The sequence below is a fragment of the Diorhabda carinulata genome, chromosome 6 (assembly GCF_026250575.1).
Source record: "Diorhabda carinulata isolate Delta chromosome 6, icDioCari1.1, whole genome shotgun sequence".
NCBI lineage: Eukaryota > Metazoa > Arthropoda > Insecta > Coleoptera > Chrysomelidae > Diorhabda > Diorhabda carinulata.
In genome coordinates, this window is record NC_079465.1 from 3255545 (window position 1) to 3283435 (window position 27891).

The 27891-nt window shown below is 30.6% G+C and overlaps 3 protein-coding genes across 7 annotated transcripts in view; 1 reads left to right on the top strand and 2 right to left on the bottom strand.

Moving 5' to 3' along the window:
- The window catches only part of LOC130894712 (myocardin-related transcription factor B-like), a 62998-nt gene extending 62767 nt beyond the window's left edge, over positions 1-231 (bottom strand). Inside the window, exon 1 of the mRNA XM_057801665.1 lies at positions 50-231. The gene's annotated coding sequence lies outside the window, so the exon portion shown is untranslated. The remainder of the gene's footprint in view (positions 1-49) is intronic.
- Positions 152-27823, top strand: LOC130894722 (GTP-binding protein Rhes). 3 transcript variants are annotated; one of them, XM_057801686.1, is made up of 5 exons: positions 152-236; positions 14701-14929; positions 17389-17583; positions 21227-21419; positions 26215-27823. In XM_057801686.1, the coding sequence occupies exons 2-5, from the start codon at positions 14749-14751 to the stop codon at positions 26636-26638; spliced, it is 993 nt and encodes a 330-aa protein (XP_057657669.1). In that variant the 5' UTR covers positions 152-236; positions 14701-14748; the 3' UTR covers positions 26639-27823. The 3 variants fall into 3 exon arrangements, with proteins under 3 accessions (XP_057657669.1, XP_057657670.1, XP_057657671.1); XM_057801687.1 differs by lacking the exon at positions 152-236 and adding an exon at positions 8190-8740; XM_057801688.1 differs by lacking the exon at positions 152-236 and adding an exon at positions 8190-8740 and having other exon boundaries at positions 14701-14915.
- LOC130894719 (3-phosphoinositide-dependent protein kinase 1) lies at positions 1596-27891 on the bottom strand. Of its 3 annotated transcripts, none has more exons than XM_057801682.1 (6): positions 27825-27891; positions 7306-7459; positions 5915-6484; positions 4691-4927; positions 4234-4634; positions 1596-4170 (listed from the first exon to the last, which is right to left on the bottom strand). In XM_057801682.1, exons 2-6 carry the CDS (start codon positions 7430-7432, stop codon positions 4069-4071), a joined length of 1437 nt encoding a protein of 478 aa, XP_057657665.1. In that variant the 5' UTR covers positions 7433-7459; positions 27825-27891; the 3' UTR covers positions 1596-4068. The 3 variants fall into 3 exon arrangements, with proteins under 3 accessions (XP_057657665.1, XP_057657664.1, XP_057657663.1); XM_057801681.1 differs by lacking the exon at positions 27825-27891 and adding an exon at positions 23330-24240; XM_057801680.1 differs by lacking the exon at positions 27825-27891 and adding an exon at positions 7583-7778.

Consider the following 27891-nt stretch of genomic DNA (forward strand, 5'->3'; position numbering starts at 1 on the left):
TGGGTGGACGTAAAATTTTTCAAATTACATTAAAAAACAGAAAACTTACCTTATATAAATTAGCAACATATTCACTTTACACTATTTAAAATTTTTCACCAATTGTCTTATGAACATAACCGTTTGATATATCAGTTTATTTTTTAGAAACAATTGTGCACCGTTTAATATCACAATAACTAACATATCTCCGCCATGTTGGTTCGTGACATAGTTGCCAGTGCCACCAACACTAGGTAAAAAAAACGACTAGATTAATATTTAAATAAAATATTTAAGCATTAACAAATGAGTAAGAATATGTAAATAGCACCCATTGTTTTAGTAGCAAGAAATAATAATTCAAATATACTCGATACAAACGTTATTAGCATGCACCTGTAATAATATACGATTCCGTTTCAAAGTACGTCAGCTTTAATTTGGACGCGACTCTGGGTAAACAATAAATGAAAAATTGCATTTAGAGATTTGGAAAAACATATTTATATAATATAATAATAATAATTGTGATACTATGGATAAAAAATTATTATTTCAATAGTAAAAAATATTCAAATATTTTTATTAGAGTTATTGATGTGTACTTTTTTTTAATTTTCTATTCCATAGGCATACTTAAATAAATTATGGTGGGTATAGGAAATGTGTCCGTCGAAATGCGTTAAATAAGGATGGCGCCACATTAGCATGTATGAATTTTAGTAAACGTTAAATATTGTGAGAAAATCAATAAAATCACTCTAGATACGCGTTTTGTCATAATATTTTTTTCATCTCTATATATTTCAATATATTCATCTACAATTGTTATATTCATACTATACTCTTTGTCTACATCTGCACCATTCTGAAAGGTTATTTATCGTTTACAGGTGGACATTCTTCCAACTTTTCTCTTATAAAAGATGCTGTATTTTTTTGACCTATACAAGGTTAGGTTACGACGAAATTTGAATAGTTTTACAATATAAATAAATAGATGATATTTGATATAATATAGAAGGTGTCCCAAATGTAGTCTAACCTAGAAAAATACGTACAACAAAAATAGCATGTTGCAAATTTACTTCAATTTAAAAAAAATTTGATGATATATTTGAAAAAATGTTTTATCAGAATTTGAACTATAAGCATACCATGCAAAATGGCGATGCTATTTTTCAAAATGTCATCAAAAAACTATTATTATCATGAAAAATACGTGAAATAGCCTATAATAGAAAAAAATTCTCTTTTGGGACAAAAAAATAATCTGATGAGGGACAAGAAATATCCCCATAACCTCAAAATCGTATTTTATCCTTCTTTGGCGTTGACAGTTATGACACATGACATTACAAACCGCTCTGATCTGATGTATTAATAGAAATAATTTCAATTTGAAGTTGTACTAACACAAATTGAAATAACTTCAAACGAAATGTTGTTTTATAAAGGTTTCAAGGAAAATTAGAAATTAATCCTTTAATATCACAATAACTAACACTCCTACGCCATATTGGCTCGTGACGTGGTTATCAGTTTTCTACTTCATAGGCGTACCTACTTAGTGAATATAAAGTTGAAAATATTAGGAAAATAAAACAACGAAATTTGAATAGATTATTTTGAAAATTGTCAAGATTTCTACAATGTGAACAAATAGATTAAATAGAATTGCAATAATATACATGGCGTCCCAAATACAATCTATCCTAGAAACAAACGTACAATAAAAATCACATGTTGCAAATTACATATACGATGCAATTTTCAAATTTATACACAGTGGATCAATAATACAACTTTTTTATTAAAAAATATCGACATAAATTCAAAATGGCGATGCTAAATATGTTTCAAAATATCACCAAAAAACGATTATTATAAAAAATACATGCAAAAGCCTGAACAAATTTGGCAAAAAAATATATATAGCGACCAAAACAAAAATTATTCTGATTACGGAAAAGGAAAAATAAAACCATAACCTCAAAATCGTATTTTATCTTCCTTTAGCATTGACAGTTTACACATGACATTACAATCCGTTCTGACCTCAGGTATCAATATAAATAAATATTCGGAAAATTAAATTGTTGTGAATCTACGTATAGATTTAAAGCTGCCTCTCGAGTATAGTTCTAATTAAAAATGTATAAAGAAAACAACTACTCTTAATAAAATGTCATATCTGTCAAAAATCCAATTTCTCTAATGATTAATAAGCATTATTGGTCCGACCTGTAAGTTATAAACCTTCACTACATTCTAATATTTTACCCTGTTTGTAGTGCTTTCAAAAACATTTTTTTACATAAAGTTTGCAATTTTGACATTTGTAACCATCAAATAGAATCTCTATAACCAAAGTGTAAGTAAAATCATTGCTAGTGTTTTAGGGGATATTAAATTTTAAACGTTGGTAACCATGTGACATCAGTTACTTAATGGCGGCTGTGGGGTAAACAATCTTGTATGTATACTGAGAAAATATTAAAGATAAAGAGAGTGGTATATAAGTGGAATTGTATTAGACGAGAGAGAAAGAGTTAGTTTTACTACTCTCTGTCTCCCTTTACTAGCCAATAAATTCAAAACTTGTTATTCTCGTCTTTTGTCAATCGTACTACTAAAGTTCGACGTCATTTCAATCCAATCAGAATAGAGTAGGGGGAAATAGAGTGGTATACCGATGTACTTTCTCTCTCTATTAGCAGTTCGGATTTACTTGAATAAGTTTCTATACCTCGTTCTTTGTATCTTTAATATTTTCTCTATTTATGTACCCAATAAAAAAAATCAGGTTTCTAGGAGAAAATTTCGCATTTATCCAAGTAGCAACTCTTTAAGTTAGTAATAGAACCGGAAATATAAAACTTTGAACTCCACCTCGCGGAAACTTACGGCACAAGCATTTGTTTACCCCACGGCGGCCATTTTGCAACAGCTGATTTTGACAGTTCGTTAGGCTGCTCGATAATTAATTGAAATGAATGTAATGGAAGAAAATCTACTGGATAAAATAACAAACTGGCAACGATGTAAAACATGTCATTATTGTCTTTGCAAACTTTTAGTATAAGCAACAACTCCATACTAATTCTTCAAGGACTCGTACATACTTCCAATCGCGGGACGCTTTATCAAACAATGTAATAAATTATGGCGTAGTTCATGATCGAATTGAAAAAAAATTGAGGTTTCATTGGAATTCCGTCGTTGGAAAAGTGTCTTAAATCAAACTGATGATGTAATACTGTATTGTACTGTACAGTAAACGACCTTTATAAGATATTAATTTGAGTTAATACAGTTTTCCGAGGAATTATTTGAATAATTTACAAAAAGGGCAGTTTTACGTATCACATCCTTTTGAAAACCGTCTCAAGTCAAAATAAGTTAATATTTTTACATATCAGTTGATGTTGAACTCAAAAAATACTATTGAAAAGTATATTAATTCAAAATAAGTTCAATAGTTCGTAATTTTCGTCGTTGGAAAAGTGTCTTAAATCAAACTGATTATTTAATACTGTATTGCTCTACAGTAAACGACCTTTAAAAGATATTAATTTGAGTTAATACAGTTTTCCGAGGAATTATTTCAATAATTTACAAAAAGGGCAGTTTTCAGTATCGCACATCCTTTTGAAAACCGTCTTAAGTCAAAAAAGTTAGAATTTTCACATATTACTTGATATTGAACTGTCAAAAAGTGTATTCATTCAAAATAAGTTTAATAGTTTATAATTTCCGTCGTTGGAAAAGTGTCTTAAATCAAACTAATGATTTAATCCTGTATTCCTCTACAGTAAACGACCTTAAGGCAGAAGATTTATTAACAAAGCAAAAGAGAATGTCGAATTTCGTCTTCTGGGGAATACTTGTTGGCATTGAACACACAGTAGTCTACCAATACGGTCATCCATGTTGGAAGAAAGAAGATTTAAAACAAAATTTCCTTTTTTTTCAATTCGATTATGCGATACCCAACAATAGTATAACAATTTACCTACAATAAACCTAAAGGAAAAATAATTTAATAATAAATATTGAAGGATATATAAAAAAAGTTAATTAAAATCAAGTCTCATCTGAGAAATAGTAATTTTTCAAGTCTTCAATAGCCTTACACCATTCCAAAGCGTACCCCTCAGGATCCTCAAGATAATATTTCCTATTAGGCTGTAAAAATCAATAGATACATAACAAATTATCCATAAATTATCATTTATTTCAAAAACTTACCGTATAAATAAAAAAAGTCTTGAAATTCTTGGCTTCGGCTTTAATATCACTACTCCAAGGTATCTCCCCTTTGAGTGTCATCGTAACAGGATCTACGTAGTATAAATGAGGACCTAAGGTCAATAAAAACATTCTCTTCCTTGAAAACAATCCCTTTTTCTTATCGATAAATCCCTGTTTCAATATGAGATTATCTTCAACAAAACTATGATAAATGTTGGTCTTTTGGGCTTCTAATCTTTGTTGGATTTCCGTATCTGTTAGATCTGTAATTTTTCTATTAGGAGGAGATTTTTTTCTATTCACTACAGGATTGGGCGTTAACAAGCTTAAATGCAATCTGGAAACTTGTTCTGGATCTAAACCTGGTTCTAAATCATCCGGAATTTCATGTACCATATCTGTATGAATAAAACAATAAAATTATATTGAAATTTTAGTTTTATCGAAGACTAACCTTCGACGGTATCTTCTGATATTTTAGGAGGAGGACCTAGATCGTCCCAATTCAGTACGCTGAAGAATGAATGTTGTCTTAAACTAGAATAACATCTTTCATCGCGAGCGCCAAGTCGATTATTAGGTTCCAATACTAATAATTGTTCAACTAAATCTTTTACTTCTCTCGGAAAGTCTTCAGAAAAGGTGTAATCTAATTTTAAAATTTTTTGGAAGATGATATATTCACTACCACCTAAAATCATGGAATCAATTTGTAGAAATATCAACATGAAGAATTGTACAAAGTAATAAATTATAATATTTCACTAAATTTTACTCTACGTACAAATAGAAACAATTTAAAACCTTCAAAAGGTAATAAAAAGTGTCAAAAAGAGAAATGCAATGTCAGTTGCAACGTACAATGGAATTAGATAACCTGACCCTTTTCTTGCTATTATATCCATTCGTCAAACCAATTATCACAAATGTAGAGATTGTTTGGTGGTCGAAAACTGAACAAACTACAGCTCAGAAAAAAATAAACTAGATTCAAAAGCTAATCTGTCTAATATGCCCTATTACAACCTTAGAGGCGCTACTGAACCTGAAGGAAAAGACGTTTAGCAACGTCTACAGGTTAATCCAGACAATAAAACTAAAACCAGGAAATCTGATGAGGCACTTAAGGATTTTAGAGCTAATAAAGCTAGAAAGCCGTGAAAAACCAATAGATCAAATGCATAGCATGTTGGACAAAGATACCCCATTCAAAATTGTAATTAAAACCACCAATTATGGGTCAATAAACATCTTCCTCAAGCATAAAATGTATCTAGACTATTTCTAGACCAAAATGCAATTTTTTGTGAAAGTATCTAGTATTAATTATGGATTATAATGATACAAATATTTTTTCCCAGTGTAAAACATAATTTTACTGTTTGATCTACTTTTTTATTGAGAACTTTGTAAATCATAATAAACTTGAAAGTTTCCTCTCAATCAGGCAACTATTTAATTTTTTATTGACCCAATAGGAAGTAAATCCGGATGATAAGGTGGTAATCATCCCAGAGTTTATTAATTAAACAGGGTGTATTGGGAATTTATGTACAATCAGATAAAACTGATTGTTTCCCACCAAACTAGAACTAAAATTTGCCATTTTCAACCTAACCTAACTTTGTACTATGATGTATTATTAAAGGTTAATACACAAATTAATAATAAATCTTACCTGTGAATGGCATTTGTCCGTAAGCCATTTGATAAGCGATGCACCCAAGGGCCCAAAGGTCAGATGCAAAGCTAGAGGCAGTTTCAGCTAGCATTTCGGGACTAACAAACTGAGCTGTACCTACAAAACTATTACGTCTTCGATAAGGATATTTATTTTCTGATCTAATATTATTCCTTTCTTCATGACCATTTTCGGACGAAACAATTTTAGCACTACCGAAATCGGTAATTAAAATGTGCCAGTTTTCGTCAAACAGAAGATTTTCCGGTTTCAAATCTCTGTGTATAATATTTTTACTATGTAAATATTCTAAGCCTAAAATCAGTTCTGCTAAATAATATCGAGTACACTCAATACTGAGGTGAGTGTGTTTGTCAATCTGGGATAATACATCACCATTTTTGGCGTAACTGAGAACAAAGTAGAGCCTATCAGAGTCTTGAAATGTCCAATATAAACGAACAAAATAAGGACAAGCATTTCCTAGGATTCTCAGTACTTCTTTTTCTCGCATAATAGCTTCTGTTTTCTTTTCTCTGATAACGTGTGCCTTTTCAACAACTTTAACTAAAAAATAACAGCTTATATAAACTAATTGTAAAATCAATTCTTGCTGGGAGCTTACATTATTCATCATGAACATAAAATTCTCTAAAGGAGATCTAAAATCAAGACAACTATCACGAAAAACATATTAAAATGCATAAGAAGTAAAAAATTAAAGAAAATTCAGCATTTAAAGAAACTATTTACTTCTGGCTAAGATTCATCAATTGAACATAAAATTCACTAATTTACACTAAAAGATATCTAAAATCAAAACAACTATCAGGAAAATATATTAGAAGGCATAAGAAGTAAAACATTGAGGAAAATTTAGCATTTTTATGAAAGAACTATCTACTTTTGGCTAAGATCTCAAATTATTCATCAATTGAACATAAAATTCACTAGTTTAAACTAAAAGAGATCTAAAATCAAGACAACTATCACGAAAAACATATTAGAACACATAAGAAGTAAAACTATTTGTTTCTGGCTTAGATCTTAAATTATTTATCAATGGAACATAAAATTCTCTAATTTAAATGAAAAATTTAGCGATTTTCGTGATAATATCTCTCAATTTTTGATCTCTTTTCCATGAAAATCAGTTTAAATAATATGTAAAAAATGACGTAGAAAAGAGACCTAAAATCAAGACATATGGTAACTAAAAACAAAGATCTAAGAAGTAAAAAGCATTTTCATTAAAAAAATATTTACTTTATTTTATAAATTTACAATCAAAACATGTATTAAATATCGATAGGAATGTTACTAATTTATCAAAAAAATAACCTAATCTAAAAAAAATATTTGTTTAGATGTGATATCAATATACTTACTGGCATGTTCCTTGTTCGTATGTATATCTTTAGCTAAATAAACTGTACTAAAACTTCCTTCTCCTAGAACTTTACCAAAGATGTAATCAGAGGTTGACCTTTTTCGAACTTCTTCAGCTGGTGGCATTTTGAGAATTTCTCCACAATCGAAGGTCTAAAATAACGCGAACATGATAAGATCGTTACGTAAATAATATAAGGAATATCCCAAAAAGTTGTCTTGGTATTTATTTGCGGTGAACGATTTCCCATTTATGACATATTTGTAAATAACTACCTTGGAAATTATCCTATAAATACGTCACTAATATACGTCATTCTATTGTGACGAAAACCGTTTAAATTTACGTTATGTTTCATTACTTCAATTCAAAATGAAGGTCAAATATTTACAGTTTACGTAGTTAAGGGAAGTTATTAAAAATCAATTAATCAACATAAAAACAAAAAACAGGTCTATATTTCGAATATCAATATATATTCGTTATATTGACACGTCTAACTGTTCATTTTATTATAGATTAAATGTGGTTTATCTATGGTTCATTCGTTCGTTTGTCAGTTCATTGAGTTGAATGTTTTCAATCGATTTTTTAGGTTGATTCATTCAATTGTATTAACGAAAAAAATAAAACACTTGAATTAATTAGTGGCGAATCCAACAAAACAAAACAAATAATGAGATTGATTTTATTTAAGAGAATAATTAACAGACGAATGTTTTTCGGCTGCATTAGGCTTGGGATTTTGTTACATTTTCTCTCAGTTTTATAATGAAATAGATAAAATCGATTTTTAATTTAAATTGGTACATTTTGTGAATAATAATGAATTGACACTCGTAAAAAAAACGGATTCTGTTTACGTGGATATTGTACAGCTTCGAAAAAAAGTTTTCCCATAGCATGGGAAGTTCGAAACTTTAAATTTGATTACCAAAACAATTTGAGATAAATAAAAAGAAAACTTTAGCAAATTCTCTAGAGAAAACATCCGTAGAAAAATGTTCACTTTATACAGAAATTTAGAAACTGATTTTTTTATATATTAATTCAGAAGAGTCAATATTTATAATTGTACCGAGTAGTGAAAATACCATAGACAAATTGAAGGAGACGATTTTCGATTTTCCAGCTTTTAAACACAAATAACGATGATAAAGTCGAGTAATTTTATATATATTGTTAACATATCGATTTGAAACATTGGAGAACAAAGGAAAATCAAGTACGTTGTCAGAGTCGTGAAAACGCATTTCTCGGTTATCCAACAGATTGTGTAAAGGAGTCGACATGGAGAGGGACACCCTCCAACGCCGACGCGCAACCTTGCGTCCTTTTTACCCACAAATATGCGCGAATTCAACACATTTCGTTTGTGACATCAAATATAACATGTAGGTGCCGAGGGCTTTTGTCTAATCAAAGAAAAACAGGTACGATTTTTTTATTTGTTCAATATAAAAGTATTTGTATGTGTTATTACATCAAATTTTTTATTGTGTCTTTGTTTTTATGTTGAATCGTTTGGTTTTTATAAAGTTGAACTGTTTTTTCTACATTTTTTTATAAACAAATTCATATAATCCTTCAATAAGTACTATAATTGCAATTATTTTGTACGTGCTAATCATTTTTAAGAATGATTTTAAGTAGGTACTGTCTTTGTGATAATGTACAACAGGTGCTTCAATTTTATGTAAAAAATGAAGTTTTAAAAAGATACATTTCTAATATGTTTAATTAAAAAATATATAATAAGATCACTGTGAAAAATAAATATTTCATACATTTTATCTATGATTCTCGACAGATCCGGATTCAGGATGATTTGAGATAATTTTAAAAAAAAGTTTGTAGATATAATTGTGTGGGTTTTGCATGAGTTACAATTGAATTTAGAGGTTAAAAAAAGAAGAAAAGTCATACGAAGAAGAAAATTCACGTAGTTGTGGATCAAAGTTCAATATAGGCATACAAAACCTTAAGTGAATGAAGTACTGAAAAAAGTTTCGTAAAATATAAAAATCATACGACGTTTACGTAATATTGTGAAGAAAAAAAATGTTATTCTTCTTATTAAACAGTGTGCCGATCAACTCGCTTCGACTTTTGGAGATGAAGCACCATCTCGAGTCATCGTGTTTCGGTGATTTTCCGAATTCAATCGTTGTCGCACTTCGCTACAGGATGAATTTTGTGAAGGTCGCCCAAAATCGACTATTCTACCAGAAAACATCGATGCTGTGCCTGAACTGATATTGCAAAATCGTCTTGTGACATACCATGAGATTCAGGCATACTCGGGCATTGGTTCCACTCGCATACATTCAATATTGCATGAGCTTCAAGTATTTTTTCGATTAATTTGACAATCGACAAAGGTCGTGTCGATTGGTGCAAGAAATGATGAAAAAAATCCAATCGCGGTGCTCCAACAGACGTTTAACAGGCGACGAATCATAGATCTATGCATTTGATCCCGAAACTAATCAACAATCGGCTGTATGGATCTCAGTTACGAGAGCTGGAGCTACGAGAACGATCAATTTAGCATTTATTTGATAAAAGTGTACGAAAAAATCAGGGAAACCACGACAATTCGAGTTTTCACACATCATTTCGAACAAAAACGGTCAAAACATCGAATTTATGGGTCATCCGCCGTACAGTTCTTGATGATTCCTTGTAAATACCACGTTCGACGTTTTTCTACGCTTGATGCGTTCAAATTACTTGTTTTTAAGGTACCCGGAAGTGTTTTTAATAGAGAATATTTTGAAAAAGATAAAACCATTATAAATATTTGTTTTTATTAGTATATCTCAAAACTTAAGTAACAACCCTCGTATATAAAACATAATTTCACTTCGTCCACAACATGCCTCAGCTTCACCATAAATAGTGCTTCGTTCTCTGTATTCATTCTTCTTCTATATTCGTTTAGTTAATGTTAATGAACTTTTCTGGAAATTCTTTTTCTTTTTTTTTGTTCTAGATTCAACACACGCCTGTACTATATCAAATCTATATTCTATGTTTTGCTTTGTCGCCGTTTTTATTTAATTGAAGTTATTCAAATCCGTTCCCATCTCTATATACCGGCACGTTCGGGACCGGCTCGATGCCGGACTACCGAAAATTCTGTAAAACATATTTCACTTAGATTTAAAAAAGTCACGAATGTCTTTTTGTTTCCTTGATTTTTGGCGTTTAGTATAAAATTTATTACTAATGATATAGAAATCAATAATTTCTGAAGCACTGTAGTGATTCTGCAGCTTCTGCCCAGCTGATTTTTTCGTTTCTCTCCTTTTGAACTCGAAGGCTTAGGCTTTGAAAACATGGTGACTGTAGTTCAGTTAGAACGAAAATCACTTTATTTATAAACAGTTTCAAAAGTTACGTTTACTGCGTTGTGAAACAACAACGTACAAAAAAATGGCGAAGACGCTTCGTGATTGATTAACGGAGCAGCACTGCACGTAAATTTGTTGTGACAGCTGAGACTAGCCGGCCGCTAATTGTTTCCGAACAGTACCGAGCGCTTCCGGTTGATCTCGAACTACCCCGAAAACTTCCGAATAGCTCTCGAGCGGTTTTATTTGCTTTAAAGACACACTTTTGGAGAAAGATTTTTTATTAAAATGTAAAATAAATCGAAATATTTCTTAAAATTTGTTATAGACTGAAACTGAAATAAATTCTAGTGTCTAACTGCTTAAACGTGGCAACGTTCAATATTATCCGTTAACCACGCTTTTGTTTTAGAAACAATCGTAATTTTATTACGATATAGAACAAAATATCCAGTTTTTAAATGAAATTATGCATCACGCGATATCTTATTTAAAAAAATATTGTGATATTTCCACTGCAAGTTGTAGATTATCGACTAAAATATAACAATTATTTATAAGATTGAATATATCTTCTTCTTTATTATATTCAACAGCCAGTTTCGATGTAACAGAAATATTGTTATGACAGGGCGATACTTTTTATACACAGAGATGTTTCCGAACAGTACCGATCGCTTCCGGTTGATCTCGAACTACCCCGAAAACTTCCGAATAGCTCTCGAGCGGTTTTATTTGCTTTAAAGACACACTTTTGGAGAAAGATTTTTTATTAAAATGTAAAATAAATAGAAATATTTTCGATCAATAATTTTTTATATCTTAAAATTTGTTATAGACTGAAACTGAAATAAATTCTAGTGTCTACCTGCTTAAACGTGGCAACGTTCAATATTATCCGTTAACCACGCTTTTGTTTTAGAAACAATCGTAATTTTATTACGATATAGAACAAAATATCCAGTTTTTAAATGAAATTATGCATCACGCGATATCTTATTTAAAAAAATATTGTGATATTTCCACTGCAAGTTGTAGATTATCGACTAAAATATAACAATTATTTATAAGATTGAATATATCTTCTTCTTTATTATATTCAACAGCCAGTTTCGATGTAACAGAAATATTGTTATGACGGGGCGATACTTTTTATACACAGAGATGTTTCCGAACAGTACCGAGCGCTTCCGGATGATCTCGAACTACCCCGAGAACTTCCGAATAGCTCTCGAGCGGTTTTATTTGCTTTAAAGACACACTTTTGGAGAAAGATTTTTTATTAAAATGTAAAATAAATCGAAATATTTCTTAAAATTTGTTATAGACTGAAACTGAAATAAATTCTAGTGTCTAACTGCTTAAACGTGGCAACGTTCAATATTATCCGTTAACCACGCTTTTGTTTTAGAAACAATCGTAATTTTATTACGATATAGAACAAAATATCCAGTTTTTAAATGAAATTATGCATCACGCGATATCTTATTTAAAAAAATATTGTGATATTTCCACTGCAAGTTGTAGATTATCGACTAAAATATAACAATTATTTATAAGACTGAATATATCTTCTTCTTTATTATATTCAACAGCCAGTTTCGTTGTAACAGAAATATTGTTATGACGGGGCGATACTTTTTATACACAGAGATGGATTACACAATTTTTCGTATAAAAATTGTTACATAAGCGATACGGAGGAAAATTTGAAATAATAAATTACACAACAAAATAGGGATGATACGAATAAATTGCCTGGCTGGATACTATTAAGGTAGAAGACCGATAGAAGAAAATTAATCTTGGGTAATTTGTATTAAAGTTCGGTTCTGTGTTTGCATGTAATCCAAACGTTCGTTTTATGCAATTATTCTGGAATAATTTACATCCTATTTTCCTGAATATATTTAACACGTCAGAGCCGTCGCTGAATAAACAATAGACGCGAAAGAAAGCGGAGCCGGTATTAATAAGCAGTGATTTTGATCGGAAAATCGATGTTTGTACATAAATAAAATAGTTTTGTATGACTAATCATTTTCTATTTAAATTATTAATTAGATTGTGTCAATAACCTATAACGGTATATTGTACTATATAGGTTTTTGATGGGCATTTTGATTTACCAGATAATCATCGGGTTTTGGTGACTGTACGCGTAAACTAATTAATTAAATATTCACAGATACGAATTTTTGATGATTAATATAGTTTTTGTTGAGAAATACGCCGGTTTAATGAACTGTATGCCTGTTTTTTTGCCTTTTACTGCCTTTTTCACATGTTTCTCTCTTCCCCATCTTTTCCCTATCCATTTACTATTCTTTTGTTGTTTTTTTTTGTGTCATTTTCCTCTTTTCTTGTCATTCTTTGTTTCTCTATCTCTTGGTATTTGTCGGTTCTTTGTCATTCCTGTTTATTTCGGTTTTCCTGTTTTCTTATCGGATGTTTTTATGTCTGTTTCTTTCCCACGTCCATCGTTGGTTTATTTTCTTATCATTTTCTGCTTTTCTTAGATTTTTTGGTTGTTATTCTTTATTCTGTTTCTTTCTTTTGAGTCTGCTATATTTTCCTGTCCTTTTCACTTATTTTCTGTTTTTTTGACATTAATTTTTAATTTGTATTTATTATCTCCTTCGGATCTTTTTCTATCTGTTTCTGATTTTCTTTCTATCTTCTTTTCAGTTTTTTTTATTCCTTTATTTTTCTATCTTCTTCGCACTGCGTGTTTTTCTTTATTTTAACCTTCTTACTTTGTTTTGTTTTCATGTCTTTCCCATCACTTTATGTACAATTTTTCTATTTTTATATATTTTTCTGAATAATCCAAAGTTTTTTTGCCTTTTACTGCCTTTTTTACACGTTTCTCTCTTCCCCATCTTTTCCCTATCCATTTACTATTCTTTTGTGTCATTTTTCTAATTTATTCTGAATTGCTTTACATTACTCATTTTTCCTGTCTCCCTTTTCTGCTTTTCGCCGAATTTTTCTGTTGTTTTTTATATTCCTTTATTTTTCTATCTTCTTCGCACTGTTTCCGTATTTTTTTCTCTTCTATTTTCGGGTTTTCCGTTTTTTCTTTCGTCTTTACTGACTTTTCATCTTTGTGTGATGTTTTTTCTCTTTTTTTTCTTCCTTTCCTATCAGCTTCCTCTCTTCTTCTGTTTGTCTATCGTTTCTCGTCCCTTTTTCTGTTCTTTATTATTCGCTTTTCCTGTTTTCCTATCTTCTACAAATCCATCATTTCATTATCATTTTCGGTTATTCTTTCATATTTGTTTCTCCGTTTTCTTTTGTCTTTCTTGTCTTGTCTCGGTTTTATATCATTCCTTTCTCATTCCGCTTTTCTCCATTACATTTTCTTTTCTACTTTGTTTTTCTCTTTTGTTGTCATTCTTTGTTTCTCTATCTCTTGGTATTTGTCGGTTCTTTGTCATTCCTGTTTATTTCTGTTTTCCTGTCTTCTTATCAGATGTTTTTATGTCTGTTTCTTACCTATGTCCATCGCTGGTTTATTTTCCTGTAATTTTCTGCTTCTCTCTGATTTTTCTGCGTTTGTTTTGCTCAGTCGTTTCTGTCTTGTTTGTATATATCTTCTTGTACCTTTTAGTATTTTTCTATTGTTAATAATTTCTGTTTATTTCGGTTTTCTTGTCTTTCTTTTTCTCCAGATTCGTTTCTGTTTTCTCTACCATGTCCATATTTTGCTTATTTTCTTTTCTTTTCAGTTTTTCTACTTGTTATGTTTCTCCACGTGTTTTTCTTTATTTTAACCTTCTTATTTCGTTTGTTTTCATGCCTTTCCCATCACTTTATGTACAATTTTTCTATTTTCATATATTTTTCTGATTAATTTAAAGTTTTTTTGTCTTTGCTGTCTTTTTCCGCCTTTCTCAGTCATTTTTATTTTATTCGGTTTTTCCTGTTCGCCATTTTTCATCTTCTTCTTCTTTTGTCTTCCTCACTTCGGTTTTATATACAATCTACAAACAATTACAATTTTTTTTGGTCCAAACAAAGTTCTTCTATTTCAGATTTCAACGTCCACTTCGTAATGTACAACATTGTAAATCCCTTCGACGATGGACTTAAGCGCTTGCACGAATTGGCTGTGCGCCAAACGGCAACAGAACGGTGTACAGACAACCCCCCAGGACTACCAAAGCGTAGTCACTTCGGGCCCCGGACCAAGTCCTGTGAGTTCCACTTCTTGCGATGACGTCGTACCACCGCCGAAGAATTGCTTTAGGTTAGTTATGTTAGGTAAGTTTTATTTTTTGTTTCATTTCACCACTTAATCATTATTTACGACTAAAAAACGTATTTTTCGTCAATATATCAAGTAAAATATGGTACAATTCAACTTTTTGGCTTATTTTTGTTGGAGTCACTACATTTATACAACTTGAATAGATTTGAACGGTTCCCTTAACGCGAAAGGGCCATAAGAGAGCGCCGGGATACTGCAATATCATCGTGAACTACTTAAAGATTACACAACCGTCTTTACGTATAACCACCCCAACAATAAACGTTTCACCGAGCCGACAATTTAGAGTTATTTGTTGTGTGAGAGGGTAAACTCTGATGACAACGAAAACTGAACGAAACTTTCATAGGCGTAGCAATTCAGAGTGAAGTAATATAAAATTTAACTTTATTAAAGGAATGTTATACTTTGTTAAATTTGGCTACGTCGCATTTCACGGCTAGCTACGTTCTTGAATTCGTTTTAAATTTATTCACATTCACATAAAAATTCCACTCCTTTTAAATAAAAATTTTTTAATCTAAAGAAAAATTTCACGAACATTTTTTTATCGGATATACGAAAAAAAAAAGAAACAGAGAAGTATCGATATTAAACCAACTATATTCAGACGTTCAATTAACCTTGAGTTAATTAAAAGTGGCCGGGGTCGAGTTTCTCTTTATTGTAAACTTCATATTATGAGAAGCAAATTTATTAATTACACATGATAAAAACTCTAGCGAATAAAAATGAAACAGAAATTTTCACTTATATGAATTGAATACTTCACGGAAAATTAATTTCAAGGTCAAAATATTTATTATAAGTTGTTTGATTTTATCCATCATGGTTGCCACTAACGAAAAGTCATTTATCACCACAGAAGAAGATTTGACTGACAATTACTTACAAAAATAACTAGATTTCTTCTTAGCTACTAAGAAAACATCTATTTAACCATTTTTACATTAAGAAAACGATGACGAAATTTTTATAGTTAATAAAATAACAAGAATCTAAGTGAAATACGATTAACATTTACTAGAAAGGGAAATTAAGTATACAAAGTTGGCAACACTTGTCATTGTTTGTTTACATTTATTTGTCATTCATTTCGTTAAATTTTGGTAGTTTTGTATTAATTTTTTAAAATTTATATGAAAAAGTAAGTTTTATTACTAAACAGTATTTTCTTAAACATTCATTGGATCTGTGGGCAGTGTGAGTATTAAAATGTCTAAAAAATTGATTAATGAGTGTCAAAAAAAGTGATAGCCGTTATAAGTTATTTTGAACGAGAACGTAAAAGTTGGGGTCCTTTACTTCTATTTACTGTGGTAAGAAATGTATATTTACCTTGATATTAATAAAATTATAATATTAGAAAAGTTTGAATTAAATGTCTTATTGGATTTTCAAATACAAATCTTTCTTCATACACTAATACAACTATTTGAAGATCTTGGATTAGCAGTGGAAAAATTTAGGTGGGAAACATTAAAAAAAACTCATAAAACTTGAGAAAATATTTATTTGTTTAATATTAAATAATCACAATGTTTTCCTGATAGAATACTGTGCATTCATCGAAATATATTTCTTTACAGATTTTCTGAATTACCATCAAATGGCTCCTTTAGAGTTTTATAAAATAATGAGAAAATCTTTCTCCAAATCAAGACAATTTGAAGGTCTTAGATAAGCTGCGAGAAAAAATAATGTTGATGGAAAACAGAAAAAACTTATAAAACTGAAGAAAATATATATTTGTTCAAAATTAAATAACTACATTTTCTCGATAGAAATCTGTATGCATAGAGCTCAGATAAATAGGAACCAGCTCTGTAAATGAATTAAAATATACTTTCCTCCAGAATATTTCTGATTCATCACCAAATGGCTTCTTTGGAGGTATAGAACAATCAGGAAATATTTCTCCATACTCTATGATGACTATTTAGAGATCTTAGACAAGCTGTGGCCAAACTGAGGAGGAAAATGTGGAGGGGAAACAGAAAAACTCAAAACTAAGGAAAATATATATTTTTTCAAAATTATGTAATAAGGGACTAAGCGAGTCTCCTTGTCTGATACAGCTATTATGGGTTTTTGTTTGCTTACTATTAATGCGAGTCAGAACTTGTCGGAGTATATGTTTTTCTGCAGTGCTTCTGGTTCCAATACAGGGTTGAGGGACCAGGTTAGCAGCTTATCACCCAGAAAACTGATAACTACCTCAAAGTACTGATAGAAGATTAATATAATATGAACTGGAGTGATGGGTTATAAAAAAACTGCATGGGTTTGAATCTAAACATTTATCTCCAGTTTTGTTAGTAGCAGTTTCTAACAGGATATAAAGCTAAATGAAACATTTGACAACAATGTAAATATAAAGTTATACAAAAATCACGCCTTTTTCAAGATATTCAAATCTCTGTAGGTATATAGAGGTTATGTTTGGTTATAGGATCGGCTAGAGTTGGTAAAACATGTCTGGTGGCAAGGTTTCTGGGGGGAAAATTCCAAGAATGTTATACACCAACAATTGAAGATTTCCACAGGAAACTTTATAGGATTAGAGGAGAGATTTATCAGTTGGATATACTGGATACATCGGGGAATCATCCATTTCCAGCGATGAGGAGATTATCGTTTTTAACAGGTTAGCCATAATACAATTTAAATCTTTTTTTTATTGAATTTCTTATATTATGATCAAAAATTTTTAGCTTAAATATATATATATATATATATATATATATATATATATATATATATATATATATATATATATATATCAAAATAAATGATTCATCTCTGGAATAATTTCAAAATTTAATATTTCGAAAAGGTATTCTGCCGTTCTTCAAAGGAGAAAACCACTATTTTGCTGGCTAATGTTCAACGAATATTGAATTACATCTTCTCTGGAGAGAGTGATGTCAATCGACATTAACATCCCCAATGGTTCTCAATTGCAAGGAGAGATTTGTAACCACTGATTAGTTTCGACGTTATTACGTCTTATCAGAGTGGTATAACAACTCTCGTTCGGCCTTGAGACAGAAAACAACTACTTTCTTGTATTTATTATCATTTATTAACATATATATCGGCAGTATAAATATAAATTTCAAGTTAAAAATACACTCCCTCCACAATTATGGCTGATTGGCTTATTTGAAAGAACTGCTGTAATTTTAAAACGACTTCGAAATTTTAAAAATCCTGCATTTATTTATTCAAAAGTTTGGAATTAGATTCATTTCACCCTCTAGTTCATTTTCTATATTGTGAAGTTGTACGTTTTTTTGTTTTTCAAGGGTGAAAACTATCCCTAATTGTAAAAAATTATAAAATAACATTTTAAACCTTAACATGGGTAAAATTTTACTGGGATTAGTTAATGAAGATTATTTTATGCTATAGGATACAATTTCATAATATTTCAACCCTTAATAACATATTTCAATTGATCTAAATAGAAAAAAATTATTTCTAAAAGTTCATTGGGTGCAGGTGGTTTGTTCATCAGTAGGGTGTGTAATAAACCTTCATTAAAATGCCATTCCCAATCTGTTGCTCGGATGTTTTCATTTCCAAGCCACTTTTGGTGTGCCCTTCTAAAACATCAACAGTAGGCAGAAGGGAAAATAGCTTCACTGCACTGTTTTTTGTTGTGGCGTATTTCAATCAAATGGTCAGAATTTAGCAATCATTTTTTTTACCAATCGTATCAACTTTTGGGGTACTTGTAATTTTTCCCATGTCATCCATCTTCAGACTGTCAAAGGCTTGTTTAAAGTGGATTAATAACATTTGCATACTAATGTTGTGCTCACATCTTTTTTCGATCACTTGTTTCGTCACATTTCCTTGTCAAAAACCTCTTCGATATTCCTGTATTTCTGGTTCTATTACCTTTTTCACTCTTTCATTTATTATTGTTGTTAATTTTAGTTATGCACATGAAATTTTTGTACTAATACATGTTTCAGCATCTTCTTGTAAGATGTCCTTTAAAATTATGATTTCTAATACATATTTTGACTATTTATAAACCTTTTTATTTTATAATCTTTAATAAAACAATAGTATTTGTTAACTATCTCAATCTTATTCAATAATTAATAAAAAATCAATATAAAGGTACTAAAAATTATATAACCGACTACTGGGTATTGAGATTTTGATGGTTATGATATAATAAAAAATTAAAAGCACGGGAATAATAAAAAAAGTGTTCGATCAGCTTGTAATTAGCTTATTGTTTATTTTTATAGTCCCTTGTATTGACTTATGTGGAGACAAAATTATTCTTTTCATTCCATCACATTGAATTACTACTTTTTCTCAGTGTATATAAGTGGAATTGGTGATTTAAACAATTGTTATACCTAATATAGTTTCTTTAATTCGTTTTTGTGCCAAAAATAACTAAATAAAAACATTAAATGTACATTTTAACACTCTGTATTGTACTTCCTGGAGACTACGTTTCGTTATTATGTGATTATAGGTATTACTGTATTGAAATTCTCTGATAATTTGGTTCCATCAAAATTCCATCTCTTGATTATAACAACTAAGTGGTTTGGACCACCTGTAACTATATTACCAAGGGGTAATATACTGCAATTGATATAGGAGACATTGTGGTAATTGTACATACCAAATTTATTACTTGATGTAATAATGAAAATTTAGTGGGAGACGAAAATTTATTTGAAAAAGTAACAATAATTATTATGCCGAAATTTTAAGGTTGTGGACAATAATTTTACAAATTATTCAATACAATAATCGAAAATTTATATTGGTGCTCCTAATATAAATAAAAATGTTAGCAAATTATGTTGATAATTCATAAATATACTAAGAAAAAGTATAATTTTACATATGTACGTACCTAAATCAAAATGTATACAAATGTTTTCTTATGCAGACAAAAATTCTTCAATACATTTTGTTGCAACCACATTTGTTTCCTTTCTTCTTCTTTTATGGTTCGATTCAATTATTAATATAAAGAAAACCATCGATCTACTTCAACTACAGGTTATGTTTAAATTTTTTCACCATAGATAAACTGTAAAATTTGAACTAACAAGTCAGCTGATGTTTATTTGAAAGTACCCGCTGTGGGGTAAGCAAACGTTTTTTCCGTAGGTTTTTGTGTGGTTTGTAACCTCATTTGTTCGATTTTTGACATTATTTACAGTTTTACTGCGAAATTGCTTTTTAAAGAGTTGCTACTAGAATAAATGCGAAATCAAGAAAAGCTAACAAAGATACATACAAGAAAGACGATTGTTTACCCCACGACTGTCATTTTGACGTAGATCAGCCGTTTTCTTAGATAACCTAATTCAAATTCGTACTGACATTTGGTATAAATTGTTTTTGTATGTAATTATAATTTATCAGTGGTTAAGAAAGCTCGATACATTTCAACAACTCCTAATTGCATTTATTCAAAGATACCGCTCGTTAAATTACAGTACAATGTCACAAGTAACCATTAAGTGAAAAAGCGTGGTGAATTCGATTGCGATCATAAGGGTATGAGAATCGACGATAACGAGCTTCCAGACGTGTTCGAATGCGAACGTATCTTGAAAATTATATAGGGGTTACAAAAGGTTATTTACAACGCTCTAACAGTGATCGGAAAAAATATTATTAAATTTAATGAATGTCTAACTTTATTATGTATTATAATCGACATAGTTTATTATTTAGAAGATAGAAGTTATATACAACGCCTTATTTAAAAAAATTCAAAACTAAGTGAATGAGATATGTATGTATTCGGAGAGGGAGAGATTCATTGGAATTGGCCCTGATATAGGACTTGCTCCTGCAAGCTTGGAGTTGTGGTTATTTGTTTCTGATTGTACCGCTTCAGGATTAGGGGTGGGCAAAATAATCGATTAATCGAAAAATAATCTGCATTAAAAAAAAATAGTTCTTTCCAGGTTTGGGGATATATTTTGTGATTTTTCTTATATAATTTTTTTCGTTTTTTTGTTCATTATTTAATAGGAAGTGAGGAAATTCAGGGGCGGATACAGCTGCGGCTGCTTGATCAGCGCGACTTGAACCTGGGACCTCCCACATGTGAGCCTCGTACCCACTACACCACGGAGACATTAATAATACGTTTTTTTACCCACTATTGCTTAAAGGATGTTTTTTCACGCGGTGCGTGCCTTCTATTTATGTAGACAAAATGCTACGCCAATGCCTTTAAGGCAAATACTTCAAAAAAAAATTGAAATGAATTCTCATTTCATTCGTTGCAGGCGATTTGTTCGTGATTGTTTTCAGTATGGACAGCCGGGAAACTTTCGAAGAAGCAATAAGATTAAGGGAACAAATACTCGAAACTAAGTTGAATGCGGGGGCTTCTTCCACTGGGGTGGGCTTGACGAGAAAAAAGACGATGCCTCGAGTGCCTATGGTTCTAGCAGGAAACAAATGCGATAAAGAAATGAGGTAAGATTGTTCTATTTTTTGATTTTAATAACAAACTTTTATATTTTCATTTATTATATCAAAGACTAGCTGACCCGGCACGTAGCAATTTTTTTTAGGAAACATTTTTTTTATTAATGAAAATAACCAACTTATTATAAGTGGGTAGGGATGTACTTAAATCGAAAGCATTTTATTCTATTTTTGATATGAAATAATCTAAAGATTTAATTGAAAATCGCAGTTTTGACGTCATAGTTTAAAAAAAAAACATCGAGCAGTTGTCTGTTTGATGATCACGAGGTTATCGTTGCCGGCAACGTAGCGTATGCTGTTATAATACAGTTTTTATTTATTAGTTATAAATAAATCATTTTTCTATATATGAGAATCATCATAATTATGTCGTTTAATTTCTTGAATTATAGCTAGCGCTCGGGGTGTCTACATATCCCTTTATTGGGGTGGATTACTCCCCTTGTTCTTTTGTTATAGTTTTTTGTTGGTCCTAGCTTCGTTTGTCAGTTTTATCCATTCTTATCTGGCTTTGAATTTGTCTTTCCAGGGTGCCTAGGATTCTGTTATTTTGGTTTCTCCAGGCATTTCTTGGTGTGTCTCCTCTTGGCAAAAGAGGTATCCATTGTGTTATCCACCTCACCTTTTCTGTAAGTTTCGTTATAATCAACACTGGGGGCTGTGTCCACCTGAGGTTAATCCCTTTGGAATCTACCCCCCCTTTCCTTTTTCGATAGTGCCGAAAAAGCAGAACTACTAGTTCAAAATTTGACACAATAGAAGAGAATGGAGGGAAAAGGAGGTTGGTTAGGTTAGGTTCTGATCCTCGTTTTTAAACCTCATGTGCTATTGCTGTAAATGATTGTCTTATATTTGTGTCTCCCCACCTTTAAAGTACTTTCGGAGCACTAAAAAACAACCCCGAATGTAAGTTTGGGGTGGAGCCACACTTCTAAATATTTATCTAATTAACAAACAAAAAATAAGGGTAGAAGGGTGAAATTTTTTTTCAAATAGTGTATAATAAAAAAATAAAAACGACAAATTAGATCTAAGAAATAAAAAAAAGGGGCGAACCACCCTTAACATTTGGGGGTATGAAATATACTGAATATGCATATAAAATTACATGAAAATCTGTCGAGCTGTTTCGGAGGAGTAGATATACGACCAACATTTCGATTATCCCTCGTATACTCATAAATGATACGTATTATCCCTGTTAAATACCAGCAACTAGATTTTCTTTTACTCGACTTTCAGTTGTAATTACGTATTTCTAGATGTTTTTACGTTTTTATGTGCATCAAGGACTGAAGTATAGAGGGGTAAAGAACGTTGAGATTTTCCAGACAATAGTCACGTTGGCTCATAAATATTTCCTCTATTTTGTCGACTTATCGTAAAATAAAAACCAAGTCGACTTTTTCTCATGATTTTGATGTTTTTTATTTGTTCCACAAAAAGATAAATTGGTCGAGTCATATGTGTTGTGTTTCAGATATTTTTTTTAGGAGTACAACACAAAAATCGAGTCATTTCAATACAAATTTTCATACATCACTTATGCACAAATAAAATATCACGTACACCAATAAAGGTTATCTATATTTTTATAATGACTTAAAATAACTTATTCAATCCCTAGAACACCCAAAGATCTTTGAAGTAATTTGTTTTGAAACAATTAATTTTAAACGAAGTCATTATTTACCACAAACCCGCTATTTCATAATTGTTATTGATTTTTTATATTTATATGTGTTTTGCTAAGTAACTAATAAAAAATTACGGAAAACGACTAGAAGTTATATAGATCATGGGGCTAACTAAAATATGATCTAATAATATATTGAAATTTATGGTTGGCAGATAGGGAAATATTACATGCAATACGAAAAAATTAATAAACTTACCCTTTCTGTAACGGAAAAAGCATTTTAATGCAACTGAATATAAACAAATTGTTGTTTGAATGCTTTCTACAATTCAAAAGAACTTGCAAGTTGTATGGATCTTTACCATCGATTATTTTCAACTTAACTTCATATTTAACTATTATTTATGCACTTTTAATATTCACTTTTCCGTTATAAACACTATTATTTGTTTCACTTTCAATAGATTCAACACAAAACTTTTCACTACAAACATTTATACACAAACAAAACGTCGCGAATTTCATTACAAACGTAAAAATGGTATAGTAGAAATGAATTATTTACATATTTAATAATAAAATTATAACTTAATCAATTAACTTCTTATTTCGTTAATTCTCATTAAAAATCTTAATTAATTACGCGTTTTCATAACCTAAATCCCTACGCTTATTCTCTAGGCAAAATGGCGGGCTGTCAAAATCAATAATCAATAATACCAATTTAGAATTTTAATTACAATTTTTTATGAAATTACGTTGTTTTCAATTACTTTATATACAAAAGGGAGGAGAATATGTGATCACGGTAATAAAAAAAACGTTTCCAAGTCACGCATATAGAGAACCAAATGAATTAGTAGAAAACACAACAAGTCTAATATAAAAGCTGGTATAGAAAAATTCAGACGAAATTATATTGAAGCAAGAATACTAAACAAACAAAAGTGTAAAGTTTAGAAAGAAACGTATAGAATCATTGAATAAAAAGTAAAGAAAATCAAACAGTTGCAAAATATCATTTGCAACGCCTTCCGTAACATGATTTTGTAGGGCACCAGTGAGGCAAAACACCGAAAACAAACAAAATATAAGAAAAATCAGAACCAGAGTAAAAACATGGGAAAAAAGATGGGAAAACGAGACAAATATATCGCAGTGGACAAAACGCCAATAAGTAATATGCGTAAAATAATTATACTGCGACCACCGCACAACTGAGATCTGTGCCCGCGATTGTTGTTGCATATGGCGTACGGCGAAATCCCCCCTTTACCATAGGCGTGCTATATAAAAATTATTCTGATGATATAAAAAATTAAGATAATTCAGAAAATAAATTATTGCCTCGTAAATATAATAAAATTATTGTTTTTCTAATACAATTTGAACTAAATGAAACTGATATTTAAAATTAAAAGAACGCTTTTTTATAAAAGAATATTATAATTTTTCAATTCAATTGATTGGTAACTCATTACTTTGTTTCCATTAACCGTTTTTTTATATGTTTGGTTCAATAATTTCATTAATATTCTCGTGACATTTTGAAATGTCAAACATCTGAAACGTCAAAATCGAAACGAATCAAAATATGTATCCATGGCAACGTGATAAAGTGAAATATCCCATTGGGTACTGATTGGTTGCCTTTAATCAGATGGCTGATTTCATTGGATTTCTATTGGAGCAAAAAATGTCAATTTTAAGCAACTACAAACTATATTAGAAAAGTGAGGTTATGCTTTTGACGCTTAACGACGATCAGCGCTTAAAAAATATGAAAGTTTCACAACAATTTCGCATTCATTCTCTTCGCTTAAATGAATACAAATCAAAAACACCGAAAATCTATTCGAAACCCGTACCTAAAAGTGGAGTAGTAATGACCAATTATCTTATAAAAACTATTTTATAATAATTTCGATTGAAACCATTCAAGACGTGCTCCGTAATCATTAATTTGCCGTTTCTAACACCCGGCTGTAAGTTATGACAAATCGGAATCGCTTACAACGAAAGAGGTTGTTCGGAAAGGCTTTGTGCAAATTAATCCACATTAATTGAAGTCGGCGAGGTATGAGATGTTTACATTAGTATTCTACGCAGATTCTATCCGTCTACGAATAGAAAACGGCAGAACTGATTTTCGATTTGATCCATTTTTGAACCTTCTAAAAATAACGGATCACTCTTCATCGATTTTAATATCATATTTCTTTCTAAATTGACCACATCAGTAGAAAATGTTTTATTGCTGTCATTTTTAATCGTTTCCGGCTTACGTCGGTTCGAGTTGATTCGGAGTAGTTTAATTATCCATTTTTCCAAGCGTGGAAACAGAAAATAATCCGAAGGATCTAAATCTGGTGGATAGGGCGTATGAGGTAGCTATTGAGCCGCACATTAGCACATCTCTTCCATCTGGCTGTAACGCAGCGTTCATCGGTGTTTGAAAACAATATTTATTGTCTAATAACTTGGAATAAAATGAATTTCTTTAGATATTTATCAATTATCAATTCTTTTATGAATGTTAGTAGGAAAAATCGCGTTCTCAACTCGATAGAAAGCAAACTGCATGTTATCAATCTATTAGCACCTCGTTAAAAAAACATTTTGTAGGTGGCGAAAATGTGGAAACATATATCTGTCCTTTTCTAACGCATGAGGACTTCAGAAAAGATTTAAAAATTTCTGGAATAGTCTAGAAAGCTCCAGAGATTTCTGGAATGAAGTTCTGGAAGTTCCAAAATGTGTGCAATTTATTTCGATCGATGTAGAATGTTCGAGAACGTTCTAGAAACTTCTAGAAAGATTTAGAATATTTTAAAAGGAGTTCGATTTATTATAAGTGATTTCAAATGTTCTAGAGGGTTCTAGAAATTTTTGGATTGATCTGGAAAGTTCTAAAATATGTACGACTGGTAATGTTATCTAAAAGAACCAAATCAAAGTAATGTACCTACATCTAAATATTCTAGAGAGTTCGGTGTCTGTTGGTAGGCAAACTGAAATTCAGTTAAAAAATGTATCCTTATATATTTTCTATACAATCAAACTTGCTATGTACTTTGACGCCGGGTTTTGCTGCTAGTATTAAATACAAAATTTTCTCAGTAAAGATGACAATTATTGTAGGACCGTAACGGTAGAAGAAGCGCAAGCATTCTGCGACAGTCAAGATTCAAATTGTGCCTTTGTAGAAACATCGGCCAAAAAGAATTTCAAAGTAGACGAAGTATTTTACCAATTATTTCTAGTAGCCAACTTGCCATTAGAGATGGCGCCGAATCACCATAAACGAGTTAGCGCCAGTTTCGGATCACCTTGTCCCCTACCGCCGTCTGCACCGAGTCATCATAGCAAGAAATACCATTTATCGGTGAAGAGACGATTAAGCGATGCTTGCGGAGTGGTAACTCCTAACGTTAGAAGACCCAGCATCAGAACTGATTTGATGATAATGAGGACTAAGACTTGTAGTTTGGGGGATAATCCCGGTACTTCAAATAATTCCCCTATCAGGTGGAGAAAAGTTGATAATGGGTGTAGTTTACAGTGAAATTTTCTGGTGTTTGGTCTTTATTGATTATTAGTCCTTCAAATTTCAACTACCATTTTTATATTTATACCTTGAAGTACCATATTTCAAACAAAAAGTGTTAAATTTCTTTCAAAAGAGGCAAAAGCTAAAGGCTAATGACCATTTCTGAACATTATTGAAAAGAGAAATCAAAAATAAACCTCTTTCTATAAGAAAAAAATCTCTTTCAATACAATGGGTTACAACTCAATGAAAACAATGATCAAATTGAACTTCAAATTATTTTCATAGCCTCTATATTCTACAGATTCGACCTCTATCAACTATTAATTGTTTTGAGACTATAAGAATAAATACTACAAAAAAATATTAGAAAAGTACCGGAGCCTGTTTTTAAACCACCTAAATTGGGTTGTAAAACCAGAGAGGAAAGGAATTTAAATCATTTATTTTGAAATACTTGTGAATAGAAACAAGGATATTTGAAGGACTAATTATCAATATGAAACTATTCTATGTTATATTTCTATCTCTCCTTTGAAATAACCAAAACACAAAACTCGAAACATTTTATAATCAAATTGAATATCAAAAAGTTGTTTTAGGAGCAGAATGTTTTTTGAGTTGATTTCTGTGATATAAATTTACTAGAAAATTACACTGATGTTGTCTATTGACAATTTGAACAATTCAAACTAATCCATATTTCTGATTTTTTACTTTTACGTAATTGATTTTCCACTTTTTATTGGTGGAAAAAGGAAAATTAATTTCTTAAACTAACAAAAATTGAATATCAACTGTATCTCTTGAACCTAATTTTATGATATATTTTTCTGTGTATGTTATATGAAGATCGCTCTGTATATAATGTTTTGTGTTCCTGCTTTGAATGTACTTATAAAAACTATTCAATACACGTATCTTTCTCATATCAAATACTCCTACTCATCTTAAAATATGTATTTTATTTTTTTTATTTACAAAATAAAATTTTGGACCAAATTTTGGTAGAATGTTTATGTATATATGTGCAAAATGCGAATAAGCAAAAGAATTTTTTAAAAGTTTAGCATTCAAGGACAATATTTCTTTGCAATAATGTTTGACAATTTAATAAACATTATTTTTAATGTTTAGAAGTTAAGATATTGAAATGAATGTATAAGACAAAAATGTTGAAATAAAATGTTCTGAAATTTACCTGGACGTTTTTCAGTTCCTCAAAAATCCCCACAATGAACGTATTTTTGACATATTTAATAAATTTT

Excerpts from the sequence above, each read along its gene's own strand:
- LOC130894722 (XM_057801686.1), top strand. The coding sequence starts at position 14,749 with ATGGACTTAAGCGCTTGCACGAATTGGCTGTGCGCCAAACGGCAACAG. Across the intron at positions 17,584-21,226 it reads GAGATTATCGTTTTTAACAG|GCGATTTGTTCGTGATTGTT; the intron begins GTTAGCCATAAT and ends CATTCGTTGCAG. Across the intron at positions 21,420-26,214 it reads AAATGCGATAAAGAAATGAG|GACCGTAACGGTAGAAGAAG; the intron begins GTAAGATTGTTC and ends CAATTATTGTAG.
- LOC130894719 (XM_057801682.1), bottom strand. The coding sequence starts at position 7,432 with ATGCCACCAGCTGAAGAAGTTCGAAAAAGGTCAACCTCTGATTACATC. Across the intron at positions 6,485-7,305 it reads TACGAACAAGGAACATGCCA|TTAAAGTTGTTGAAAAGGCA; the intron begins GTAAGTATATTG and ends GTTATTTTTTAG. Across the intron at positions 4,928-5,914 it reads CGGACAAATGCCATTCACAG|GTGGTAGTGAATATATCATC; the intron begins GTAAGATTTATT and ends CCATGATTTTAG.